The sequence below is a fragment of the Oryx dammah genome, unplaced genomic scaffold, assembly GCF_014754425.2.
Source record: "Oryx dammah isolate SB20612 unplaced genomic scaffold, SCBI_Odam_1.1 HiC_scaffold_5, whole genome shotgun sequence".
NCBI classification, from domain to species: Eukaryota; Metazoa; Chordata; class Mammalia; order Artiodactyla; family Bovidae; genus Oryx; species Oryx dammah.
This window is the reverse complement of record NW_024070189.1, coordinates 103,633,320-103,659,466: the sequence shown is the minus strand read 5'-3', so window position 1 is coordinate 103,659,466 and position 26,147 is coordinate 103,633,320. Positions and strand designations below refer to the sequence as shown.

Sequence of the window (26,147 nt, the reverse complement as noted above, 5' to 3'; positions counted from 1 at the left end):
ACTGCCGACAAAGTGAACTCTGAATGGGGTGAGGCCTGGCCCAGCACCATGTACCTGCAGCAGACACATATCTTGATTGAAAGAAGAAAGAAAAGAAGAAGGGGAAAAAACACCGCTGAGTCAGGTTTTGATCCCATGACATCACTGGGCTCCACATGACCCTTCCCAGGATTCAGTCTGCGAGACAAAGCACTTTCCAGAAAACCAGTTTGAACCGGTTCCAGACAACAAGCTGAAGTGTTGTTAACCCTCACAGAGACACTGAAGGAAGACCGCAGTGATGGCTGTTTGCAGGGAGACTGCTGGCATTCCACAACCCAGTCTGGGACACAGGTACTTGCTCTTAAAGGGGCTGCTCAGAGACCAGCCTTGATGTCCCAACAGGGCAGGACACTGGAAACCAGAGTTCCAATGGTCAGGATCTAAGAAGCCACGCAAGAGTTCATCACAGGACGAAAAAGAATCTAGCTGCCAGGCCCCTGAACTCCCGAAGTACCAGTTCTCCACAGGACAGTCAATGCCCACACCTACCAACACGGTAGCCCCTTGGGGAACCCCAACCACTCCCCGCAGTGTGCCCACACTGAAGACCTCCTGGCTGTCTCCAAGCAGGCAGGGCACCCAGCACCTGGGTTTCTCCCAGGCAAAACCCCTGGGAGGCCTGTCCTGGGTAGGGCCAGGCAGAAACAGTCCAGAGCCCAACTTCTGGAATCTGGGGGGTGGTACAGGGTAGTGAAGGAGCCACATCGCTGTATGTGAGGCACACTCCTGAGGCAACTCATCTGCCACCTCTTTAAAGGAGCCGACTTCACAAATGAGCAACAGCGCAAGGCACTGCCTTGGACTCAAACGGAAAGGAAGTGAAGTGACAGCTGCTCCATGCTCCTGGCGCAGGAGGCAGGGCGTCCGTCTGACACGTGTTAGGCCAGCGTGGCCGAGCATGGGCACTCAGACATCTGCTCCCACAGGCAGTCCAAAAGGGTGGAATCAAGAAGGTTTCTTGATGGCCGTGTCACCCCCAGGGTGCTCCCCATTCCAGGCAGAGCTTGAGAACTCTGAAGCTCAAGGGCACAGGCTATCAGCTGGGCCTCGATCTGCCCCCAAACCTTCCTGGCACCCCAGCCTGCACCTGCCACCCCACCTCAGCCCCCTAGGTCCCGCAAACTGTCAGACTGCTGAGTCTGTCCTATTTCCCTGTGAGCTGCAGACAAGTCAATGCCCTGAATGGAAGTCACCCTCCCCTCCTCTCCCTCATTGTGGAAGGGACGCTGCTCCAACATTTGGGGAATTGGATGAGAGCAGTGATTTCAGTGGTCACTTTGAATAGTGGGTACCTATACTTCCAGGACCAGAGAGGAGCCTACTGGGCGTAAGAGATGTGGGGAGTCCAGGATCTCAGGTAAGGAAGTCCCCCACTGTTGTCAGAGAAAATTCTGTCCCTTAAGGAGAAGCTCTCAGTCTGGCCAGCCCAGAGGGGGACCACCCCCCAGGACAGCTTCTAGAGTGGTAAGCCCCAGGCTCCAATCCATGAAGCTCATCTGAACCCCAGTTTCAGTCTGAAGCCCTTCCTCTCAACTGTCAATATGAAGAACAAGGTTGGGGTGGGGAAGGGTTAGGGAGTGAGGACAAGGAGGTCGCTCTGCATGAAGCCATCAGACCAGCGAGGCAGTGCCCCAGTGACCTCATTTCACCGTCACTGGTGTGGAATAAGTGGTCCCAAGGGGCCAGAGTGGAGTTTCACACCCATGGGGCTGCTCCCTCCAGACTCAGATCTGGTCAGGGTCCCCAGCCGAGGACCTGGGAGACCTCGGAGACCCGTCTGCTTGTGCTCAGCGTGCAGCTTGTGCTCAGCGTGCAGCGTCAGGGCAGCTCACTCGGAAGCCGAGGGGCTGGAACTCTGCCAACCCCAGACACTCCCTGGGCCTCTGGCAGGCTGCTGGGGTTGGGGGGCCGGCTGCTGCACCCTTCCCCCATGACACGAAGGACGTGCACAGCTGGAGGGGGCGGGGACAGCAGGGGGGTGGAGGGGGATGAAGTCTCAGGTTCTGACCTCCTCCTCCTCCTTGGGTGGAGCCTCCTCCGCCCCAAGGAAGGCGGTTGCCTTAGTGCCCACATGGGGCCTGCCGCCAGCCAATCTCCATCCCGCCAGGCAACTGTTCTTGGGGAGGGCAGGTGCGAGTAAGGAGGGGCCCCACCCTCCCCTCAGCAGGAAGGACCTGTGACCCAATCCAGCACATCAGGGCTGGCGGCCACCGCCCTGCAGGCACAGCAAAAAAAGAAAAAAAGTTGTGAGGAAGAAACCAGCCTTGAGGAACGAAGTGTGACCTAGGAATGAAGCAGGACGGACAATTTCTGCAAGACGCAGCGAGGAGGAGCACTAGCATACTTTCTGAAGAGCAGCTGAAGAGGATATATCGCCCCAACCGGCAAATTAGGATCTGCTTCAAAACTCCGAGAGAGTGAGCGGGAGAGAATGAAGGGATAGCAGAGTAGCAGTGAGTAGCGTAAGTTCCACCACAGGCTGGAGGAGACCCGCTGGCCCGCAGAGAGCAGCACCTCTAACTGAGGCAGGATCTGAGCCAGCTGCTGCCTGCAGGGCAGAGCCCAAGAGCAGCCAGCCCGTAGAAAGAGAGGCACCACCAGGGCACAAGGCTGCCTGGGGCACAGGCTGCCACCTGGGGAGCAGGGCCAGGACCCAGGAGGCTTCCGTCCCCCTTCTCACTCTCTCCAGACAAAACCTGGCTGGTCAGCAGGACGCAGCCCAAGTAGTCCTCGGGCCCAAGAGGGACAAGCTCCAGCTACACCAGAGGCTTCCCAAGCACCCAGAGCAGACAAATGCCAGCGTGGGGGCTACACCAAGTCCTGGGCAGAATGCTAATGCAGGGCTTTGGGAGGGGTGCAGATGTCAACTGCTCCTACCAAAAGATGCTTTGAGCTAAATGTCACCTTCTAACTGGTCTGAGGACCTCAGGCGGAAAATCTATTCTAAAATAACTCCAAAAGGGTGATTGTGCTATGGCAGGAACCAATATTTTTTTAAACAGGACTCTGGGGACCAGCACCCCACACAGGCTGGTTCATTTGGGAGAGGGGAGGTTTAGAGAGGCATAAGTCACAGTCTTAACCCTGAGGTTATCATTAATACTCTTTGTACTAGGAAATGCTGTGTATACTGTTACTAACATAACAGCAAACACACTGCTAGTAATACTCGTTTCAGGCATGAGAAAAGTGAGGCTTAGGAGTATGTGTTTGGGAGAAGTGACAAGAGCTGATGCTCTGAAAAGCAGATGACGTGGGGGGCTTTTCCCAAAGCCCAAAGAAGGGCGTGAGCTCAAGGCGGCAGCAGGAGGAGGGTGCTGAGTGCAGACTGGCCTCAGGTGGAGCAGAGAGGACAGGGCAAGTCGGGGGGAGAGGGGTCCAACCTGTTCTAAAGGATCGTGTGGTTGATCTGGGGACACACGGGGGCAGAGCAGCAGGGAGACAGGACGGAACGATGGGTGAACCTCAGAGGATCTGGACAACATGGCAGACCAACAGCTGGACAGGGGGCGGGAGAGGGTCGTTTTGCTGTTGTTCTTAATTTTTGTCTGAGCAGCTGAGAAAAGATGGACTTGACTTTCTGGGTCAGGGATGGACCAGATCTGGAGGAAGGTCGCGGGAGTGAGACGGGCTGGCACGCACAGAGGCTAGGAGCGTGCGGACAGGTGGGGGCCTGAGCACGGCACAGCCGCTGGCCTCGGGGTGGTGTGGAAAGAAGGGGCTGAGCTGTGCAGCAACTGCCATGCGGCTGAGTGACGACAGGGTCCAGATGCCAGCCGCACTGGGCACCGGCCAAGCGCCACACCCTCCACAACCCCTGGCTGACAGGCACACGTCTTCCCATCCAGCACAGACCTCACTGCTCTCGGCCTGAGCTACTTCCGGGTGCCCGTCTCTGAGAGACAGTGGCAGAGATGCAGCGGCTGTGCTCTGGAAGGAGCTCGCCCCAAACACCAGCTCTCGAGTTTTAAGTGATGTCAGACCTCCTTCAGGCCAAATGTAAGGGATGCGATTTAACTTGGGAAATAAAAAATGGATCCCAATGGCCAGCCCCCACCAGATACAGCAGAGAACAAGGATGAATCTTAGGAAGCAACTGGCAGGGGAGCTTGTTACTCCCTGAGCCTCAGTTTCCCCTCCACAACTCACAGATGTGCTGGGTGAAGAGAAACAGTGACATCAGTAAAACCTTGAGTGAGAAAATCAAGTTGCAGAATGGTATGATACCATTCACAGTTTTAAAAGGCTTAGTTACAACCTGCAGAAAAAGATACTGAAAGCTCACTAAAATCAAAACTGAAAGAAATCGGACTAAAATCCACAACACTCACCCTCTGAAACTTTCACTGTCTATATTAAGCATTTCTGTACTAAATTATTTCTCTTAACAGTGACAATCAGTTTCTTTGTAGTCAAAGAAAACAAAGATAAAAAGAAGAGTGAGATAAACAAACATTCCCACTGCAGAGGGTGAGAACTGAAAGAACGGCAGGCATGAGGTGCAGTGAGGGGAGATGGTCCCTGTGGAGAGAGGCGCGCAGCTCCTCCAACAGGCAAACAAAGAGCCCAAGAGGAACCGCAACCTTCAGCGGATGGAGAGAGGGTGTCGCTGCCACCTTCCCACTTCTTACTGGCAGCTTTCAAGTCCACCTTCTGGACCACTTGCTACAGCAACTTCTGAGTTCTAAGCAGTAAACCCGAGCCCATCATTTCATCCTCACAGCCCACCTTCCACCTGGGTCACCAGCTGTCCCCAGTGGACATCAGGCCGCGGCATCAGAGCCGGCTCTCCCTGAGGGGACCCCTCACCGAGACAGCCCACTGCAGCAAATCCCACACTGTCACTCCCCGACGGCAGATATCCCCCATCTGTCTCCATCTTCAGTGTGGAGCGAACAGTATGGGTCCAGGATGGGCTGCTGAGTTAGACCTACATTTCTGTTAATCAGCCTCATGAAGGGTGTGACTCTTGGAGATGGCTTACATGGCAAAATGTAGCAAGTCAGTCAAGGGCTTTGATTAAAAACCCCCGCATTCTGACTTTCTGGAAGGCGAGTGTACTGAGATGGAGCCTCACAGATTGAGGCCAAGGCAGGAAGAGGAATCCAGGGAGATGGTCCAGGTAGAGGAACAGCATAGGCCAAAGCAGCTGAGCCAAGAATCTCAGACAGAGGAAGAGAGGCCACGGTTAGTCCTGTGCAAAAGATATCCTCAAAAAGAAACCTGAGTCCTACTCACTGACTGAAGCTGAGTTCTGAACCCTTTAGTTCAGTTCAGTTGCTTAGTCGTGTCAGACTCTTTGCGACCCCATGACTGCAGTACGCCAGGCCTCCCTGTCCATCACCAACTCCTGGAGTTTACTCAAACCCATGTCCATTGAGTCGGTGATGCCATCCAACCATCTCATCCTCTGTCGTCCCCTTCTCCTCCCGCCTTCAATCTTTCCCAGCATCAGGGTCTTTTCTAACGAGTCAGCTCTTTGCATCAGGTGGCCAAAGTATTGGAGTTTCAGCTTCAGCATCGGTCCTCCCAATGAATATTCAGGAGTGATTTCCTTCAGGATTGACTGGTTTGATTTCCTTGCTGTCCAAGGGACTTTCAAGAGTCTTCTCCAACATGAGTCTTCAGTTCAAAAGCATCTGAACCCTTAGTGGTCTGAAAGCTTAAAGACACTCCAAAAATGTAAATGTTTTCTCTTCTATATCATCAGAAGGGCCCCTGGCCCAGCCACCTGGCTAAAAGTTCCATGGGCCTTCAAAGGACAACAGACTCTCCCTGCTGCAGTCCAGGAACTCGGGTGGGGACCAACCACACCCACACATGTGAGGGCAGGTGCCATTCACCAAGAGTCTCTGTGGGTAGAAGACCAGCCAGTCATCCCACAGTGGGGAAATCCGAGTACAGTGGGCCTGGAACCAGGTTCAACACTCTTCTTTCTACTTGGCATCCTTATCAGCTGCCCACCGTGGAACACTCCATCGTACAGTCTAAAGGCCTTTTATTAATCATGCTTAAGTCTTTTTTCCCCTCACCCTGGAGAGACAGGCACATGTGGGGCTGAAATGACACCAGTAGGGACAGAACAGCCATCTTCATGCCTCCACAGCGGCCTTACTTCAGAGAACTAGGACCTGCCCTGCCGGTGGCTACAGAAGCACCCGTGGGGAGGTCTGGCCAGGAAGACCCCGCAACTGCAAGGTCTGAGCCCCCTGGCGTCAGATGCCACTGCCGCCCGCCCGGTGTGTCCCCAGCTCCAGAGGGGTGCCAGCCACGCAGCAGGTGCAAGCCAAACATCTGATGGACAAATGAGGTTTAAAGAGACCCCCCAAGGGGCTGGGGTGGACGCTGGTGAACATGGGCTCCCTTTCAACACTGGCACTCTCAGATCTCAGCCCAAGGTTAATGTTCCTCTGTTAACAGAAATGTGGGGTCTTCTGTTACAGACAAGATAGCTTACACTGACTGGGCATTTATGTACCGCACATGGGTCATCTCAGATGCAAGGTGAGTGCTATCATCAGCCCCTGATTTACAGGAAGGGAAACTGAGGCAGGTGAAAGTCACACAGCAAGTGGGAGGGACGGCGCTGGGAACGGAAGCCCAGGCTCCTCTGCACAGTGCCCACTGAAACTCCCCCATCCACCACCCAGAGTCAGGCGTGTCCTTTCCAAAGGACACAGGAAGCTCCTCACAAGCAGGAAGTGGGGTCGGACCACTCGCTCTGGCCCCTCGAGGTCCAAATGAGATATCAAATGTTTACAACTTTATTGAGTGTTATCAGTGAGACCACACCTTTTGCTGTTTGCTTTCAGAGCACAGAAATTCTGCTGGAGTACAGGATATGCATTCCTAAAAATTGCCACATGGTGCAAAATCATGCAATAAAAACACAGGGCTTATAGAAATGATGGAACAATGCCACAAAACTTCAGCAGTAACATTAAAAGAGTCTGGAACCTGATTTTTAAATGGTAGTGTGTTAAATAGCTAAGAAATGCACAAATGCTGCCTGAAGCCTTATGCCTCACCTGGGGGAAGACCCGGTATTTGCTGTCACTGTGGGTGGGGTAGGGTTTCTGAGTTACTGCAACTCAGGAGGAAGGAGGCTGTCTGAACCCAGAAGGGGATGGGTGTGGTGTGATGCACATCTAAGGTACGGGCATCTTGTTTTGGGGTCCCAGCAGGTGCTCTTTTAGCTCGGAGCAGTTTTCTGGATTCATCTAGTACAGGAGTCGGCAAACTTTCTTAAAGAGACACAGTAAATATTTTCAGCTCTGCAGGCCATTCAGTCACGGTTACTCAAGCCCTGCAACTGTGAGAGTTTGTTCTCAAGTGGGTGTGGCTGTGTCCCAGTCAAACTTTATTTACCCAAACAGGCCACCAGCCTGTGGGCCACAGGTTCCCAACCCCCCAGACCTAGCATTTCTCCTGGACAAAATCACATGTAACAAAACCGTGTGCCCTTATACCAACAGTGTTAGAACAAATCTGCTTTTCCAAACAAGCATTACAGCAGAAGTGACTACAGAGAAAATTGGTTTCAAAAAAAGGATGTGAATGTGTTAATTCAATCCGAGTCCAGGACTCAAGGTCAACCCTTTTGACCAATCAGAAGAAATTCCGTTTCAGGAAGTGTCAAGTGCATCCTGGTTACTGCAGGGTCAGTCTGTCCAACCACATGGGTCAGATTTACATCATTCTAAAAGCCCTACACACTCTCCAGACAAATAGGCCCCTCACAGAAGGAAATTACATGCTATAAACTCAATTACTGAAGCAGATGAAACTAACCCAGTTACAGAAACAAATGGTTCCTAAGCACACGTGCCTGAGCATCAGACCAAAGCTCTAAGGAAAAGCACAGGGGCTGAGGACCGGGGGTGGCAGGGGAGGATTAAGCCAGGAAAAGAAGAAAAGTGAAGTCGCTCAGTCGTGTCCAACTCTGTGCGACCCCATAGACTGCAGCCCGCCAGGCTCCCCCATCCATGGGATTTTCCAGGCAAGAGTACTGGAGTGGGGTGCCATTTTCTTCTCCAAGGGATCTTTCCCACCCAGGGATTGAACCCAGATCTCCTGCACTGCAAGCAGACGCTTTACCATCTAAGCCACCAGGAAAGAAAGTGCAAATCAAGTACACTGGGGCTGTTGCTACAGACCTAGGGTGGTGAGGGGAGGGGTCCCTGGGAAGAGCCTCGGGATCAGGTTCCTCTCCAGGTAACCGACTTAACTTTGCCCTTGAGGGCTGGTGGGAGTGGGTGCAGTCGTCTGTGTCAGAGGACACAGGTTCACTGCACGCTATCCCCCACTGTCCTGCTCCAGGGCAGGTTAGGCAACGCCATCACAGCCTGCTCCCTGCATCCTGAATACACCTCAATGCAGTCTGCCTGCAGCCGCACTTCCACAGCCCAGCCCCAGCCTGGAGAGGCCACAGCAGCTTCGGGAGCAGCCGCTGGGCTCAGCCTTCACCCAGTCAGCACCTTGGTCCTTCAAGTCTCCTGACCTTTATGTGAATGCCAGGCCTGACTGGTAGGCACATCGCCTCACTTCCAGCCTGACAGCATCGTGTCCATCCCACTGGAGCTCCCTGGACCTGGGGACTTGATGCAGGTTTTCTAAGCCTCCTGCTTAATGTTAAGAGAAGCCAGCGTTGTTTGCCAGATAAACAACCACTTTACAAAAAGTCTTGACCAACAAACACTTCTGTCATATTAAAGGAGCTCACCTGCTCTTTTAAAGGTTTTTCAACAAGGTGGGTAATGTCACCACTGGCCCCAAAACGGTGGCCAGCGGTGCCTAGTCTCTGGGAACGCAGAGAGAAGAGCGTAAAAGAGATGAACACGTGGTGCTCCAAACTTGGGAGCATCTGACCCTACTTGATGGACACCCTCCTGGCAGAGGAGGGACGCAGGAAACTGGGGTGTTAGCAGATACCTCCCTGTTCCCCAAAATGCAACACACCAGGGTAGCTGAACACCAAGCAACCTTGTGTCACACACACAAATACACACGTGTGTACCCACACTCAGACACATGCACCTATACACACTCATGTATGTACAGTTTTCACCCTTTCTTCCGACTTCCAAATCTTATCCAATCATCTTAGAAAAGGTCTTTCTTCTCTGTGTAATTCATTTATGAGCAAAAGAACAGCAGTTCTTATGTGTGATCACTGTCCGCTGGGCTCCAGAACCAACTGTCGGGAAGGAAAACCATTCTGAAAATGAGATGAGACACAGGGTCCAGAACCACCAACTTCTGAAGCAAGTGAAGGAGCCCACAAGCCATGCAAAATCCCTTCAGGGCCCTCTGTGAACCCCTGCACACCTCCACCTCTTCAACCCACACTTCCTCTGAGACAAATAATTTCACACCTGGGTAGAACAAGAGACCGTTTTAAAAATCACTAGCACCTGCAACTATGCTCATTTTTACTACTTTCTGCACACAGTAATTTAAACTTCCAAAGAAGGCAAAGAACCAACTGCTATTTACTGCTGTTAATATCTGAGTGATGCCTGAACCTGGAAGGGAACTTCCGCAGTACCGAGGAGCCTGGTCAGTTACTAACAACCAGGGATACCCTTCTCCTAGTTCAAAGCCTGTCTGATCCAGGACATGGATATCAAACACTGATTCTGCGCCAGTCAGTGACATCCAAGGGGTCAGTGACATCCAAGGGGCCAGTGACTTGGGGGTACGAACTTTGTGGAAGGCAGGAGCAGCAGCTTGGGGCTGGCCTTCATGAGAGCAAAGACCCAGTAAGGATTGTGAGATACATGTGCCGATCATCATTTTGTTACAAGCCAACAATGGAAAACAAATCCGCTCTGCTGGTCCGGAGCAGGAGGCGGGAGTATCTAGAAATGCTTCATTAGAGGTAGGTCGCGTGAGAAGAATCTGGAGTTGTAGAGATGGAAGAGGAGAAAGCAATGGTAGCAAAAAAGGTGAAGTGGCAGAAGTATACAGGCATGTGAAAACCCATCTCCCAAATAAGTACATAAAAACAAATAAAAGGGGATCAAAACTTTTAACAGCTTTTAAAAATGGAATGAGGTTGCTCAGAAGGAAAAAACATTCCCCCCCATGACAGTAAGGCCACTTATATGTTAGCAGTGATGACTGGGCCTCCCAGGCTGCAGTACTCTGGGACTGGGATGGGGCGGAGGTCCTGGCCGGCCATCAGCCTGTGAGCGCGAGGAGGGCTGGAACCTTTACTTAGGTCCTGAAGGACAGGGGAGGAAGTGCTGAGAGCACAGAGTGTGCTCCCAAAGGCGTAAGTGCGCACACAATTTAAATCAAGTCACCAAACTAATCAATCTGAGCACCGATGCTCTCCACAGGGGACTCTCTGACCCCAGTCCCCAAAGGCCTGCGCTACCTAACCCTTCAGGGAACAGACAACATTTAAGAATGCGGGGTTCAACTCAGATTCAGGAGTGAAAGGTGAAGGTTAAGTTCAGGAGCATCTTAGTCTCCTCCTAACAGGGCACTTCTTTCACGCCAAGCGTGCCCAGACACCACATCCATCTGCAATGATAATGACGCATCAAATATAAGGCCATCACCTCTCAGGAATCCTGCAAGGTGAAGTCAGACCGAGGCAGCCATCGTATCAGGTCGCCTTCAGTCCTTGGTTCAAGAACCACTTGGATATGTAGGTATGTAGACTGTTAACACTGGAAAGGAAAAAATATATGTATATATAAAACACCCTGGGCTCTCACATTTACAAACAAACACACATTTACAATCTGATTATTTTGGGGTTGCCATGCCCTCCTCCAGGGGATCTTCCCAACCCAGGGATGGAACCCAGGTCTGTCTCACTGCAGGCGGATTCTTTCCAGTCTGAGCCACCAGGGAAGCCCAAGAACTCGAGTGGGCAGCCTATCCCTTCTCCAGGGGATCTTCCCGACCCAGGAATCGAACCGGAGTCTCCTACACTGCAGGCAGATTCTTCACCAGCTGAGCTCCCAGGGAGGCCTTTGTAAGGTAGAGGAGATGTACATATAGCTTCTGGAATAATGTTTTTTGGGGATATATTTAATAAAATTAATCCGGAAAGCAGAAATTTTAATATACTCAGGTAGCAACCACCAACATTTTAAAAATAAAACCTCAATGGTCTTCAGATTCCTAAAGGCCAATGTCATGCAGACCTGGAGAAAGATGGTGGCAGCACCTCACCCTAGAACCGCCTGAGGGAACAGAGCAGGTTTGGGGACCAGTCATCTCCAGAAAAACCGATGGCCACTGCCTTCAGTGGGGCAATGCCACAGTAACAGCCAGCCCTCTGGTGGCCCGCCCAGCCACTCAGACTCCCCCTGGGCATGCGCAGGGCCAGGCCTGGGACAGCTGAGTCCCCAGAAGGCAACACCTTCCTCCCTCCCTGGAGTCACGGGGAGGGGCAGCCAGAGAAAGCACAGGTCCTGTCAGGGAAGCTGGGGTAGGTGGGGAGTATGTTTTTATCTTTCCCAGACACAGACCATCTCTTGAAACTTCTGAAAACAGGGCCCACCACTGACCAGCCAGGCCATGCAGACACCACTGAGATCAGTCTGCACCTCAGCCTCATGACTTGGCCTGAGTATCCCTTCCCAGTGACAGGAGATGAACACCTGTCCACACCTCCATGTTCAAGCATACAGCAGGACAAAGTACACCTAAACTGACCATGCTTTAAGAGGGGGAGAGACTGGCAGCGAATGTTTTTAAAACGTTGATAGCACCCTGGGGTTCACTCTGGAAAAGGGAGCTTGGATATTCTGTTCTCAGAAGTGCTCAGTAACTACCCTACACTGCCCACCTGCAAGTGGCCCCACGGGGGTGTCTGAGCCTCTGAAGGCTGAGGCCTGCGCCTGAAGCCCAAGTGCAACCCCAGAGAGAGAAACAAATGTTACCAGAAGAGAAGGCGACCCGTGAGGGGGTGTGAATGACACTAGATACCCACAGGGAAGCGGTGGCTAGGGGCCCTCTGGCACAGGACGTCACTGAGAAATTTGTCACTGAGCCTCCTCAGCCCACAAAGGGTTACGCCTGCCAATTCCCTGCCATCTGCAATGTGCCCAGCGGGCGTCACATCACCAAATGGGAGGCCTTAACCCTTCAAGGGCCGCCTCCCTCAGGACCTGGCTGAGAAAGCAGCCCTGACCACCAGCTCCACCGAGCTGGAAAAGGCAGGAGGTTTTACACAGAAATGTCCAGGAAGGGCCAGAAAAGCCTTCTGCATTCTCAGGAGGAGATGGGAGTGGAAAGAGGGAGAACCAAACGTGCACCCAGCAATGTGGTGGCACGGGCCTGGAGGCCCTGCCCGGGCTCCTTTGTCAGCTCCTCCCCGCACACATCCTGCAGCAAGCAGGGCCGGCAGCCCCACAAGGATCAGAGCCAGCAGGGAAACCTACGTCTAGGACGAAATAAGTTTCTGGTCTCAATGAAGCCCAGGGGCCTAAGAAACAGTTCCTCCTGATGAACAGCTCCTCCAGCACTTCCTGCACAGCTGTGAGAGCTGGAACAGAAATCTTCTCTCCTCCGTCCTGTACGTAGAGATCTCCCCCTTGGACAGAGGGTTGTTCTGGGTATAGACACCTCCCCAACCTCCAAGAAATAGCCAGGCTGACCTAAAGGATATCACATGAGTGGTCATTTTGTACAACATGCTACTCAAGGTACAAGCAAGATCTCGCCCCAGCCAAGGCCCTGAGAGCGCCTCTGACCTGGCTACCACCACCCCTCTCACGCTAACCCGGTTCTCTCAGCTCCAGCCACTCAGACATCCCAGCTGCTCCTCTGAAAGCCAGGTTTACTCCCACCTCAGGGCCTCTGTCCTTCCTGCTAGGTCCTTCCCGGAATCTCTATACAGCACTCTCTCCTTCAGGAGAAACGGCAAAGTGACATGAACCTCCCCCCACATACGCGACTCGGTGGGTATCTACCCTCTTTCCCACCGCATCACCACTAGCCATGCAATTACTCATCCTTCCATCTGTGTGTCCCCCTCCTCTCAACCCCCGCAAGAACACAGACTATCTCTTTGTTCAGTGATACTAGCCTAGGGCCCAGGACAGAATAGGTGTTCAATACATACTTGTTAAACAGACGAGAAAAAGTACCTTCAGTACTCTCAACTATGGCACTCCCCTCCCTTGTTAAATACATCAAAAACTCTTCATGTCAATAGAAAACAAAATGATCAAAACCAAACAAAACGGGGACTTCCCTGGTAGCCCTGTGGTTAAAAATCCTCTTGTCAGTGCAGGGAATACAGGTTCGATCCCTGGTCCAGGAAGATCCCACAGGACTCAAGAGCACTAGGCCAGTGAGCTGCAACTACTGAGTCCTCGTTCTAGACCATGGGGTCACAACTACTGGAGCCCACACAGTTTAGAGCCCGTGCTCGGCAACCAGAGAGATCACCGCGACGAGAAGCCTGCACCCTGCAATGGAGAGCAGCCGCCACTGGCCGCAGCTTGAGAAAGCCCTTGCGCAGCAACGACGGCCCAGTGCAGCCAAAAAAATAAAATTAATAAAACAAAATGCTTACTTCATACCATATATGAAAAACCAACTCAAAATTGGCCAAGACCTAACTATTAAACTATTAAAAGCTAAACCTATAGAACTCTTAGAAGAAGAGAATATAAGAGTAAAACCAGGACCCTCAATTTGGCAAGAAATTCTTAGATACGACACCAAAAGCTTAATATCAACGAAGGAAAAAAATAAATTAGACTTCATCAAATTTATTTAAATTCTTTTGTGCAAAAGATTGTGAAAAAAATCAACAGAGTGGGGAAAAAAATATTTGAAATCATATCTCTAATAATGGTCTCATGTCCAGAATATATTAAAAAACTATTAGAACTTAGCAACAAACCCAATTCAAAAAAATAGGCAAAAGATTTGAAAAGACAGTGCTCCAAAGATGACATACAAATGGCCAATAAGCACACGAAAAGGTGTTCAGCATCACCAATCATTAGGGAGACGCAAATCAAAACCAGCTCTCACCCGTTAGGATGACTGTTTAGAGAAAAAAGAAAATAAGTGTTGTTGAGGACATAAAGAAACTGGAACCACCATAAATTGTTGGTGGGAATGTAAAATGTTGCTGTGATGTGGAAAAGTCTGGCAGCTCCTTGCAAAGTTAAATACAGATAAATACAGAATTAGCCTTGCTGCTGCTACTGCTAAGTCACTTCAGTCGTGTCCAACTCTGTGTGACCCCATCGACAGCAGCCCACCAGGCTCCCCCGTCCAGGCAAGAACACTGGAGTGGGTTGCCATTCCCTTCTCCAATGCATCAAAGTGAGAAGTCAAAGTGAAGTTGCCCAGTCGTGTCCGACTCTAGCAACCCCATGGACTGCAGCCTACCAGGCTCCTCCGTCCATGGATTTTCCAGGCAAGAGTACTGGAGTGGGGTGCCATTGCCTTATGACCCAATAATTCTACTCCTAGATATATCCAAGAGATGTGTTCATTAAAAAAAAAAAAATTGTATACAAGTGTTAAAAAGCAGAACTATTCACAACAACAAGAACAACCCAAATGTTCACCAATGGGTGAATAAACAAAATGTGCTATATCCATACAATGGAATATTATTCAGACATAAGAAGGAACAAATTTCTGATCCCTGTCACAATGCAGATGAACTGTGAAAACATAGGAAGTGTTTAGCATGTTTAGCAGACACAAAAGGCCATACAGTACATGACTGTATTTTTCTGAGATGCCCAGAACCATGCAAATCTAGAGACAGAAAGTAGATTAACGGGTGCTGGGGAATGGGGGCACAGAGGTGGGGGAGTATAGGCTAATACACACAGGTTTCTCTCTGGGGTGATGAAAATGTTCTAGAATTAGAGGTGACAGCTGCACAATATTATGACTGTATTAAATGCCAATGTATACTTTAAAAGGGTTAAAATGGTGAATTTCATGTTGTGTGAACATAACCTTATTATTTTAAGGCAGGAAAACAAAAACAAAATAATCTTGACCTCAAGAGCCACAGCCCCTCTAGAGCTGCTTAACTACTAAAAGGGAAAAGCAGGCTTACTCTGATCCCAACAGGACTTGAAAAGGGTCCTCAAGGAAAGACTCCTTTGTGTAACAGGATCGCCAACAACCCAAGAGCCACTGGGGTGCAGTCCCTCATCAGCTTCTCACAGCAGCCAAGGAGGCTGTAGCAAGCCCGTGATACAGAGTGTGACCACATGGGACACAAATGGGAGAATTTATCAAAAGGGAACCAACTCTGTGAGAAGCCAGGCCACCAGTGTGGAGCAGGACTCAAGTCAGGCCTGCCCCTGGCCCCACACTGGGTTTGTGTCAGATGCCTCAGTCTCACAGACAGATCACTCACTCATTCACCCTAACACTTGCTTAGTTTCTACCACGGACCAGGGGCTGACTGGGCCCCAGCAACACCCTTGGGGGTTCCAACAAAAGGCCTCCCATCCATAGCAGCACAGTCAGAGGAAGCCCTTGGGGACACACACAGATGTATGGGGTGGGCAGTGAACACAGCAGGCTGAGACACAGGGCAGAGGTCCCTCCCACACGGGAGCTGTCAAAAACCCTGGATCACACTTAAGGCTCAAATTTATAAAGCACTTCTTTTTTTATAAGACAAAGTCATGTTGAAGACCAGCTAGCTACCTACTTCATCCAGACTAACTGGCTATGGCTGCTCTGGACAGACACCACCAATGGAGAGGTGAGACTGATTTCTAATGAATAATATATTAATTTGTGTCAGAAAACAACACATGGGGCAGTGCAGCATCAGGGTACTAAAGCGAAGCAGCACACGCAGTGATCGACGCGCTCTGGGTTCCGGGGGCGGCGGGGGGAGTGTGCACAGGACAGACAGGCTACCAGCGCCACACCCCACCAGGCCGAAACCAGAGTGCCTGGCTCAGCCCCACACCCCTCACCTTCCCCACCTGCGAAATGGGAACACGCCCACCTTAGCACCACCACGGCTCCACGAAGGCCCTGTGAGTGCTATCACAGAAAGGCAGAACGCCTTAAGGGAGCTCTGCCGCTGGACGGGCCACTGCCACAGCTCCCCACCGCAATGCCAGAACCGCTGCTGGAGGTTTTCGGCTCAAACTTAAACTAATCACAAGCGGCCAGCACCCTCACTTTTATAAGCGGGACTTTTCCTGCTCTGGGTCACATGCATTATAAAGCTCCCTGAAGGAAGGCCTGGGTTACACTCATCTTCCAAATTTATTTTATGGAAAATAAATTATTTTATGGAAAATTGCAAACATACCCAAAGCAGGAGCATAAATTGCACAGGCCCACCACCCAAATCCCACGGTCATCAGACAACCAACCACAGTTTTTCACCCACCTCACGTCTGCTAGGCTCTTTAAGAAGCAAATACCACTCAACATGTATCTATGAATGAACAGTTCAGTATTTATCAGTACAGGACACAAAATCACAATTCCATGATCATACCATCAACAATTAAACAATTATTCCTCAATCTTTGTCAAAGTCACACTTGTCTAAAATACACAGGTTCCCCCATTGCACTCTTTGCAATCATATGTTGAAGAAATCAGGTCATTTGTCCCATTTTCCCTTGACTGGGCTTTGCAAGTGGCCTCCTTGTGGTATAATGGAAAGTGTGAAAAGTTGTCAGTCACTCAGTCGTATCCGACTTTTTGTGGCCCCATGGACTGTAGCCCGCTTGACTTCTCTGTCCATGGAATTCTTCAGGCAAGAAAACTGTAGTGGAGAGCCGTTCCCTTCTCCAGGGGATCTTCCCAACCCAGGGATTGAACCCAGTTCTCTTGCACTGCAGGCAGATTCTTCACCATCTGAGCCACCAGGGATACACACCAGGAACACAACCCCAGTTTCCTATGAACTAGATTTTGAGGCCAAATCAAGCATATATCCCTCTGAAAGCACATGCACCCTTCCTTGGGGGTGGGGGTGGAGGGCTGGCAGCCACTGAGGACCACTGTCTAGAGCCACCATTTTATTAGGTGTCTGCAAATGTATGAACTTATAATTTCATGTTCCATACTCATTAGCCAGAGCATCAACAGCGACCCTGTCTGTCAGCCACATGTGGCTATTTAAAAAGACTTGTATCTAATAAACCTAAAATTTGACTTTCTCAATCACAATACTCCAGGTACCACATCAGACAGCATAAGTAGAGCAACTGGGAAACTCTGGCAGCTCGAGCCTATCTTCGAGGGGAACTAGCCCTCACCCGCTATTTTGCTCCTTGCAAGTTCAGCTGTAGAGGTAAGTGCTTGCTTCTTCACTCTACCAATTTTTCAAAATGAGTTGATTCCCTAACACTTTCTGAAGGGCACTCATGAGTTTCTCCCTTTCCTCTAATCATCAATACAAACCCTGGATTCTTTTTTTAAACACATTTGATGCTCCAACCCAGGGAACTAATTTTCATTCACATTTGCCCCACCCTTGGCTGGGGGTCCTGTGGGTCCTTCTGATACAACCCTGGCAGGATCTTTCACAACTGGGACATCCCAATGCAGATTTAGAATTAAAACATTTTCACTTAAGTGCTTTGATCTTTCACTTACATGTCTTTCGTCCTTAAAAAAACAACAACAAAAAAAATTTTTTGACCACACCACAGGGCTAGTGAGATTCTAGTTTCCTGACCAGGGATCAAACCTGGTCCCCCTGCAGTGGAGGCAAGGAGTCCTAACCCCTGGACAGCCAGGGAATTCCCAATTTTGGTTCTTAAAGACATTGGTTACTTGTTTTCTCCTACAACATATAATAAGACTATTGGCATTGTTGACCTGAAACCAAAAATATGATTCCTAAAAGCAGTTAAAGATTTTTTTCCCCTAATTCTTACCTTTATGGCATTATCTCATATCTTATGATCAAAAACTACCATTTTTCCAATTGTGTTTATTTATGGCTGCACAGGGTCTTGTTGCTGCACGTAGCCCTTCCCCAGCGCAGAGCGCGGACTCCAGGCACACAGGCGTCAGTGGCTGTGGCGCACCCTGCGGCATGTGTCCCCTGCCTTCGCAGGATTGTTAACGCCGGGCCACCAGGAAGTCCCCCAAACTACCATGCTTTAAAGCCATGTAAAATAAATCCTCTGAGAGGTTAAATTACCAACTTGAGTGATAACTCAAGATATGTACCCAGATTCATTTATTTCAGCTTGCTTTTGCGCAGGGCTTTTACGGCTTCCCCTCCCCCAGCATGACATAACTTTATTTTCTAATTATATAAAACATGCATCTGGTGCGACACAGAAAGGAAACCTGGAGGAGTCTCCCAATAATCCTATCCTCTTTTCATCATGCTTCTGGAGGTGACCATGTAGTTCACTTATGGTTTGTATATCCATTCTAAAAAATAAAAATAAGAACAAATACACAGTATGTCTCCATCCCACCCCTACCTTTTATCATGGGGGATAAAAGTGAGTACAATGCATCTACCCTTCAGTTTGTTATTGTTTCTGCTTAATTCACCCTAGAAACCCCATCACCATGACATGAAGCCATCCTTTCTTTCACTCAGGGGCTCAGCTCCACCCCACTGGCAGATCAAGCCCCATCAGTCCTGGCCCCAACTCACAACAGCTAGGTTAGTTCCAGTTTGCTACTTCAGAATGTTGTAGAGAACAGCCCAGACACAATCCGTACTTTTGACAGCATCTTCAGGATCCTTTTTGAGAAGTGAACTCACTGGAGCAAAGGGTAAGCAAATCCCTCACTAAGGTGTTGCAAACCTCCCAAAGCAACATACGGGGGTGCCTGGTTCCCACCAAGAGAACAGTGTCCACCTTTCGAAACTAAGGGTCAGAAATGTCTTAGGGAAGCTCCAGTGAGCACTGTTCTTAGTACTGGGAAAGACTGAGTCTCCTTCCTGCCTTGCTTAAGGGTCATCTGCATTTGCTTTTCCCTGTTTGTTTTTCTACAAGTCATACCCGTTTTGGTCCTTAACACCAAGCACAAGGCCAGTCTCTGAGCACGCGAGCAGTGTCTACAGCTGCTGAACGAACAAGACACCTGACGGGCAAAATTCAAGGGTAGACGTCAATTCCGTCAGCCCAGGCAAGCAGACGGACCCTCAGTATGCACAGTGACAACCACATACAAGGCGGGGCATCGTGTGCCAGCTGTGTGCGTGTCGGAAGGCTCTCCAGGGCGCGGCCCCTCTCCCGCCTTGCTCTTTCTCCATGCCCACTGAGTCCTGGGCAGCAGGAATGAGGAGACCCCAGCTGACCACAGGCCACGGTTCAATGGAAAGTGGAACAATCAATCAATCAATCAATCTGCTCGGCTGACTTACACCCACAACCAAAAGTACACAAGCTGACATACTTACACATTTTTTAAAAGTAATTGCTCAAGGGTGCTTTTGCCTGTTTGACATTGACCATCACCGGCCACCGCCATCTGCAGACCCTATTTTCCCATCAAGCCCTTCACACAGCAGGTACAGAGAGGCAGGACCGCAGGGAACACCTGAGGTGGCTTCCAGAAATTCCCTCCCGGACCCCCCACCTGACTGCTTTCTAATGCCATGGCTGTGTCTTCCTTGCTGGCCTTGTGATAGGAAAGGAGGAGTTTTCTCTCATTCATTCTCTCCAAAACTTACTGCGCGGACCGTGTACTTCCCAGGAAACAAGGGGCCAGGCAGGGACTTTCCTGGCAGTCCAGCATTTAAGACTGTGCACTCGCACTGCAGAGCGTGCAGGTTCCACCCTGGTCAGCAAACCAAGATCCGACATGCCGAACTGTGGTCAAAATTTAAAACAAAATAAAACAAAGGGCCAGACAGATACGAGGTCATCCAGGACCTCAAAGGATCCTGAGCCAGCCCTCTGCCTTCAGACAAAGCCCTGGGCTACTAGACAAGAGATGGTCCCTCTCCCCACCCTGGGCTGCAATGAGACCTTTTCTAGACATAAACTACCACGAATTTTAAATGCTAACGTTCAAAGAAAGCCTGCTGACAACCACGGGCCAAACCTACTTTCTAGGTGGCTGGCCTATTGCATGCCGCCACCAGCACCAGGTAACGAGCACCATTAACACCAATGATCCTCAACTAGCTCTAAGAAACCAGCACAGACCCTGAGACATTTTCACCAGAGCTCTAGGGTCCCTGGGTAGGGCCGGGGGGTCGGGTGGGGGTGTAAAATGGTGCAGCTGCCATGACAACCGTCTAGCATTTCCTCAGAATATTAGACTCGTGATCCAACAATTCCACTCCAAGGTACACGTCCAAAGGACCTGAAAGCACGCCTCCACAAATCTGTGTGCATAAACCTTCACAGTACTGTTCATGGTTACCAAGAGGTGGGGAGAGCCCAAATTTATCCCAGATGATAGATAAACAAAACGGAGTCTAGCTATGCAATCAAATACGCTCACCCACAAAAACAGATGAAGCACTGACTCACGCTACAGAGTGGACGAACCCTGAACCTTGAAAACATGCTAAGTATGAGAAGTGAGACACACAAGGTCATACAGAGTGATTCCATTGATAAGGAATGTCCAGAACAGGCAAACTCAGAGATATAAAGTAGAGGAGTGGCTGCTGGCGGCTGAGGAAGAGGGATTGGTGATCGACTGCTAACAGGTACGGGGGTTTTGGGGGGGTGATAAAAGTGTTCCATAACCACACAGAGGTGACATCTGCACAGCTCTTGAACACACAAAAAAACCCACTGAATTGTAGACTATAACTGGGTGAATGATATGGTGTACAAACTATCTCAATTAAAAAATTTTAAACACCAGTAAAATTTATTTTGCTGGGGAAACATTCTGGAAATGTTTTCCTGACCCCAGGATTACTTGACCATTCCCATACTTTGTTGCTCTATGCAGGTAAGAGCTGAAACCTCACAAACCGACAGCCAACCCTTGTCACATACCTCGCTCAGCCCAGCAGGGGAGTCCCTGCAGCCAGCTCTCGCCCCATGCAGTCATCCCACTGTTTCAAGGGCATACACCCCGTGGAAAGTCACCGGCCGGCTGGCCTACAAGAGGAAGCGGCTCACTGACCCAGGAGGAGGTCTCCAAGGTGTCATCTTCTAAGACGCCTCTCAGTCCTACCTTCTCCAGTTAGGTAGCCCCGGCCCACAACATCACTAGCCAGGCCCTGATAGTAACAGACAAACTACCACCTGGTTCTGGGCTCGGTCCTGTTGGGTCCTGAAAGCCCTGGACAGTCTCCACCTGAGACCCCAAAGCAGTGGGGGGATGGCTCAGCTTCCTCACAGGCACAGAGTGCGGTAAGGTCAATGCGCTCCAAGCGCGGAGGGTTAAGGATAAACTCTAATCGTTTCCGGCGCATTGGGAAACCACAGGAATGGCCAGAGGGCAAAGGCCACCTGGCCAGGATTATCCTCTGCCCCTGATCCTCACAGAGGATGGCTCACTCTACTGGGGCCTGGGCTTTTCAAACGAGTGACCTGTGAGACACAAGAAGAGAGCGAAAGGCCATCCGGAGAAGGCAGGGCCTGGGCAGCCCTGAGGAGATCGCCCAGTGTGCAAAACCAGAGGTGCTGGCCTTCTTCCCTCGCTAGGAGGTGGCCATCAGCTTCCGAAGCAGTGCTGTTTCAACGTCCAAGGACCTGAATGAGGCCTACTGGGTAAGTCAGTGCCTCCATTCCACAGATACTAGATACCTCGCACTCACCTGGCTTCTGGGCATGGGACGGTGGTCCTACCAGCCGGCCATGGTGGGAGCTATGTCAAAAGGCAACTTCTGTCAACGTGCTGGCCAACCTAAAACAAAGAACAGAGGAAGAAACACTGAGTTTCCCAAAAAAGTTACTGGTACATACTGACAATTTTAAATGTCTCCAATCCCAATTACGCTGTCTCCAATACAGCGTAATTCTAGATTTCAGCCAGAGCTCTGTGATGCACCCTTCCACAGGAGGGCAACCTGAAGAAATCAATTTCTATCAGTCTCTGACCGTATGACCCAATATGGTGCACTAACCAGCAAACACGAAGACCTCAGACACGAAAGAGCCCATCTTCAACAATACGGACAGAGACGACCACAAGCCAACATACTGAGCGCACAGAAAGCGGCTCAAGGCAGTGATATAACAGTAATGACATTACAGCAAAAACAGACACACTAGCGTTTAATACATGTTTAGCAGTGAGTTCCAGGTTTTACGTTAAAATTCAGTAACCTCTTTGAATCCCCAGGACAGTCTCAGGGTTAAGTTACAAAAGCATTCCCATTTGACAGGTAAGGGATCTGACATACCTGATATTCAGGAACTTGTCCAAGGTCAGCACATCTCCCTCTTCCGAGGTGACCTCTCCCCTCTCCAGTCCCCACACCCAAACACAGACCCCAAGAAAACCACCCACTATTACAGTCAGGGTAAAGTTTGCCCTCATGAAGCTGGGGACATGAGGTGCCCAAGGATGGATAAACTTCATCTCCCACATGGAAGTGACCTCACTGCCACAGGGCAACTAGAAGTTTCACCCAGGGATCAGCTCCAAAAGGCTTACACGGCCCAGGCAAAAAGGGGCTGCCTTGTTTTACAGACAGGAAAACTAAGGCTCAAAAACGTTCAGGAACTCTCCCAAGGTCATGGAGACAGCATGACTGTCCCTCCTTTGTGAGGTTAGATGTCCAGTGCAATGGGCATACTCAAGCCAGTGAACCAGCCAAATCTCAGCCTCCCAGGCAGTTGTCAGTTGTAGCTTGCCAAATATTGTCAATATCACCTCTGTTGTCATTCTTTGCACCCACATGACTACCAGGAGCTTGCTCTGGTATGAAACCTTTATATTTAAACTGGGTTCACAGCAATTCACAGATGGATGAATCATGGATGTCGAGAAACACTCCCACAGGAGAACTTGCAAAATAAGCAAATATCATATGGAAAGATATCTGTGGAAAGATATCTGTGGCAAGGAGCACACAGAGCCCTCCTCAGTGAGGCCCAGAGCTGGCTGCAGCCACTACTAGGGCTAGCTCCTAGGGAGAGGGGCCCTTTCTGTCACTTGTTTAGACCCTACTCAGTCTGGGAAATGCAGTATATGCCATTAATTCCCTGGAGCCAACACCTCTCTCTGCCTTGGAGAGGGAAACCTCAGAAGGAGTAGTCCTGCACTTTCCAAGCACCCGCTCTCTTCAGGATCATGGCCAATATACAAAAAGTCAGAGGTATTTCCACACAATGGCAACAATCAATCAAAATTCAGAACTTCTGTGGTGGTCCAGTGGCTAAGATTCCCTGCTCTTAGGGACCAAGTTTAACCCCTGGTGAGGGAATTAGATCTCACATGCCACAACTAAGACCCTGCACAGCCAAATAAGTAAATAGTTTCTTAAAGCCCAAGGCTCGGACTGCCCTCGAGGGCCAATGGTTAAGAATTCGCCCGATTCAGGGGACACAGGTTCGATCCCTGGTCCAGGAAGATCCCACATGCTGAGGAGCAACTAAGCCCGAGCACCACAACTACTGAAGCCTGCACGCCTAGAGCCCATGCTCTGAAACAAGAGTCAGCACAGGAAGAAGCCTGTGCATCACAACTGAGAGTAGTCCCTGCTCACGACCAGAGAAAAGCCTGTGCACAGCAACGAAGATCCACCACAGACAAAACGAGGTAATAAATCTTTGGGGAAAAAAACAAACTCAAAGCTCTAAAAAATAGTAATGATTAATACAGCATAAATGTAAAATACCCAAGGATAAACCTGATTTTTAAAAACATGGACAAGACCTGTAACCTGAATTACAGTAAGATATCACCAAGATTAGTGAGAGAAAACCCGAACAGAGAGATGACTTTTCCATGGATCAGAAAGTTGTCAGTTCTCCCCTAAATTGATGCAAAGCCCCAGTCAAAAATTTGCCAGCAAGTTTTGCTGGGGGAAAAAAAAAAACAGGCTGATTCCAAAATTTATATGGAAACGCAAAAGACCTAGAATAACGCAACACTGAAAGAGAAACAAATCTGAAGACATACCATCAAGCATGTAATCAAGAGTGTGCCATGCACGTAAGAGCAGAGGAGCAGACAAAGGAACAGAACACAGCCGTGCTCGTGTGGACAGGTGATTTGCAAACCAAGCACCCTGACTCTGAAACCACAAGACACACTGGACACTCTCCTAAGGGGTTAATGCCAAGTCACCTTAATCTGCTATAATAATGCATACAGTGCATAATGGCACATTATGTAACATATAAGAAGTTTTAAGGTCATCTCAGACTTTCACCCTGAACCACAACCTTCCCCACTTTCAGTTCAATTGCTCAGTCGTGTCCGACTCTTTGCGACCCCGTGAATCGCAGCATGCCAGGCCTCCCTGTCATCAACTCCCAGAGTTTACCCAAACTCGTATCTATCGAGTCGGTGATGCCATCCAGCCATCTCATCCTCTGTTGTCCCCTTCTCCTCCTACCTCCAGTCCCTTCCAACATCAGGGTCTTTTCCAATGAGTCAACTCTTCCCATGAGGTGGCCAAAGTATTCGAGTTTCAGCATCAGTCCTTCCAGTGAACACCCAGGACTGATCTCCTTCAGGATGCACTGGTTGGATCTCCTTGGAGTCCAAAGGACTCTCAAGAGTCTTCTCCAACACCACAGTTCAAAAGCATCAATTCTTCGGCGCTCAGCTTTCTTCACAGTCCAACTCTCACATCCATACATGACCACTGGAAAAACCATAGCCTTGACTACACGGACCTCTGTTGGCAAAGTAATGTCTCTGCTTTTGAATATGCTATCTAGGTTGGTCATAACTTTCCTTCCAAGGAGTAAGCGTCTTTTAATTTCATGGCTGCAGTCACCATCTGCAGTGATTTTGGAGCCCCCCAAAATGAAGTCTGACACTGTTTCCACTGTCTCCCCATCTATTTCCCACTAAGTGATGGGACTGGATGCCATGATCTTCATTTTCTGAATGTTGAGCTTTAAGCCAACTTTTTCACTCTCCTCTTTCACTTTCATCAAGAGGCTCTTTAGTTCCTCTTCACCTTCTGCCATAAGGGTGGTGTCATCTGCACATCTGAGGTTATGGATATTTCTCCCGGCAATCTTGATTCCAGCCTGTGCTTCCTCCAGCCCAGCGTTTCTCATGATGTACTCTGCATAGAAGTTAAATAAGAAGGATGACAATATACAGCCTTGATGTACTCCTTTTCCTATTTGGAACCAGTCTGTTGATCCATGTCCAGTTCTAACTGTTGCTTCCTGACCTGCATACAGGTTTCTCAAAGGCAGGTCAGGTGGTCTGGTATTCCCATCTCTTGAAGAATTTTCCACAGTTTATTGTGATCCACACAGTCAAAGGCTTTGGCATAGTCAATAAAGCAGAAATTGGTGTTTTTCTGGAACTCTCTTGGTTTTTCCATGATCCAACGGATGTTGGCAATTTGATCTCCGGTTCCTCTGCCTTTTCTAAATCCAGCTTGAACATCTGGGACTTCACAGTTCACATATTGCTGAAGCCTGGCTTGGAGAAGTTTGAGCATTACTTTACTAGTGTGTGAGATGAGTGCAATTGTGCGGTAGTTTGAGCATTCCTTGGCATTGCCTTTCTTTGGGATTGGAATGAAAACTGACCTTTTCCAGTCCTGCAGCCACTGCTGAGTTTCCCAAATTTGCTGGCATATTGAGTGCAGCACTTTCACAGCATCGTCTTCCACGATTTGAAAGAGCTCAACTGGAATTCCATCACCTCCACTAGCTTTGTTCGTAGTGATGCTTTCTAAGGCCCACTTGACTTCACATTCCAGGATGTCTGGCTCTAGGTGAGTGATCACACCATCGTGATTATCTTGGTCGTGAAGACGTTTTTTGTAGAGTTCTTCTGTGTAATCTTGCCACCTCTTCTTAATATCTTCTGCTTCTGTTAGGTCCATACCATTTCTGTCCCTTATCGAGCCCATCTTTGCATGAAATGTTCCCGTGGTATCTCTAATTTTCTTGAAGAGATCTCTAGTCTTTCCCATTCTGTTCTTTTCCTCTATTTCTTTGCATTGATCACTGAGGAAGGCTTTTTTTATCTCTCATTGCTCTTCTTTGGAACTCTGCACTCAGATGCTTATATCTTTCTTTTCTCCT

At 49.6% G+C, this 26,147-nt stretch overlaps 1 protein-coding gene across 4 annotated transcripts in view; it reads right to left on the bottom strand.

Annotated features, from left to right (window-relative positions):
• The window catches only part of GATAD2A (GATA zinc finger domain containing 2A), a 98,698-nt gene that overhangs the window by 36,736 nt on the left and 35,815 nt on the right, over positions 1-26,147 (bottom strand). For all 4 annotated transcript variants that reach the window (XM_040241266.1, XM_040241264.1, XM_040241267.1 and 1 more), the window contains exon 2: positions 21,734-21,822. Coding sequence is in view for 3 of the 4 variants with exons in the window: in XM_040241264.1 (XP_040097198.1) it covers positions 21,734-21,748 (15 nt within the window). In the remaining variant the exon portion in view is untranslated. The remainder of the gene's footprint in view (positions 1-21,733; positions 21,823-26,147) is intronic.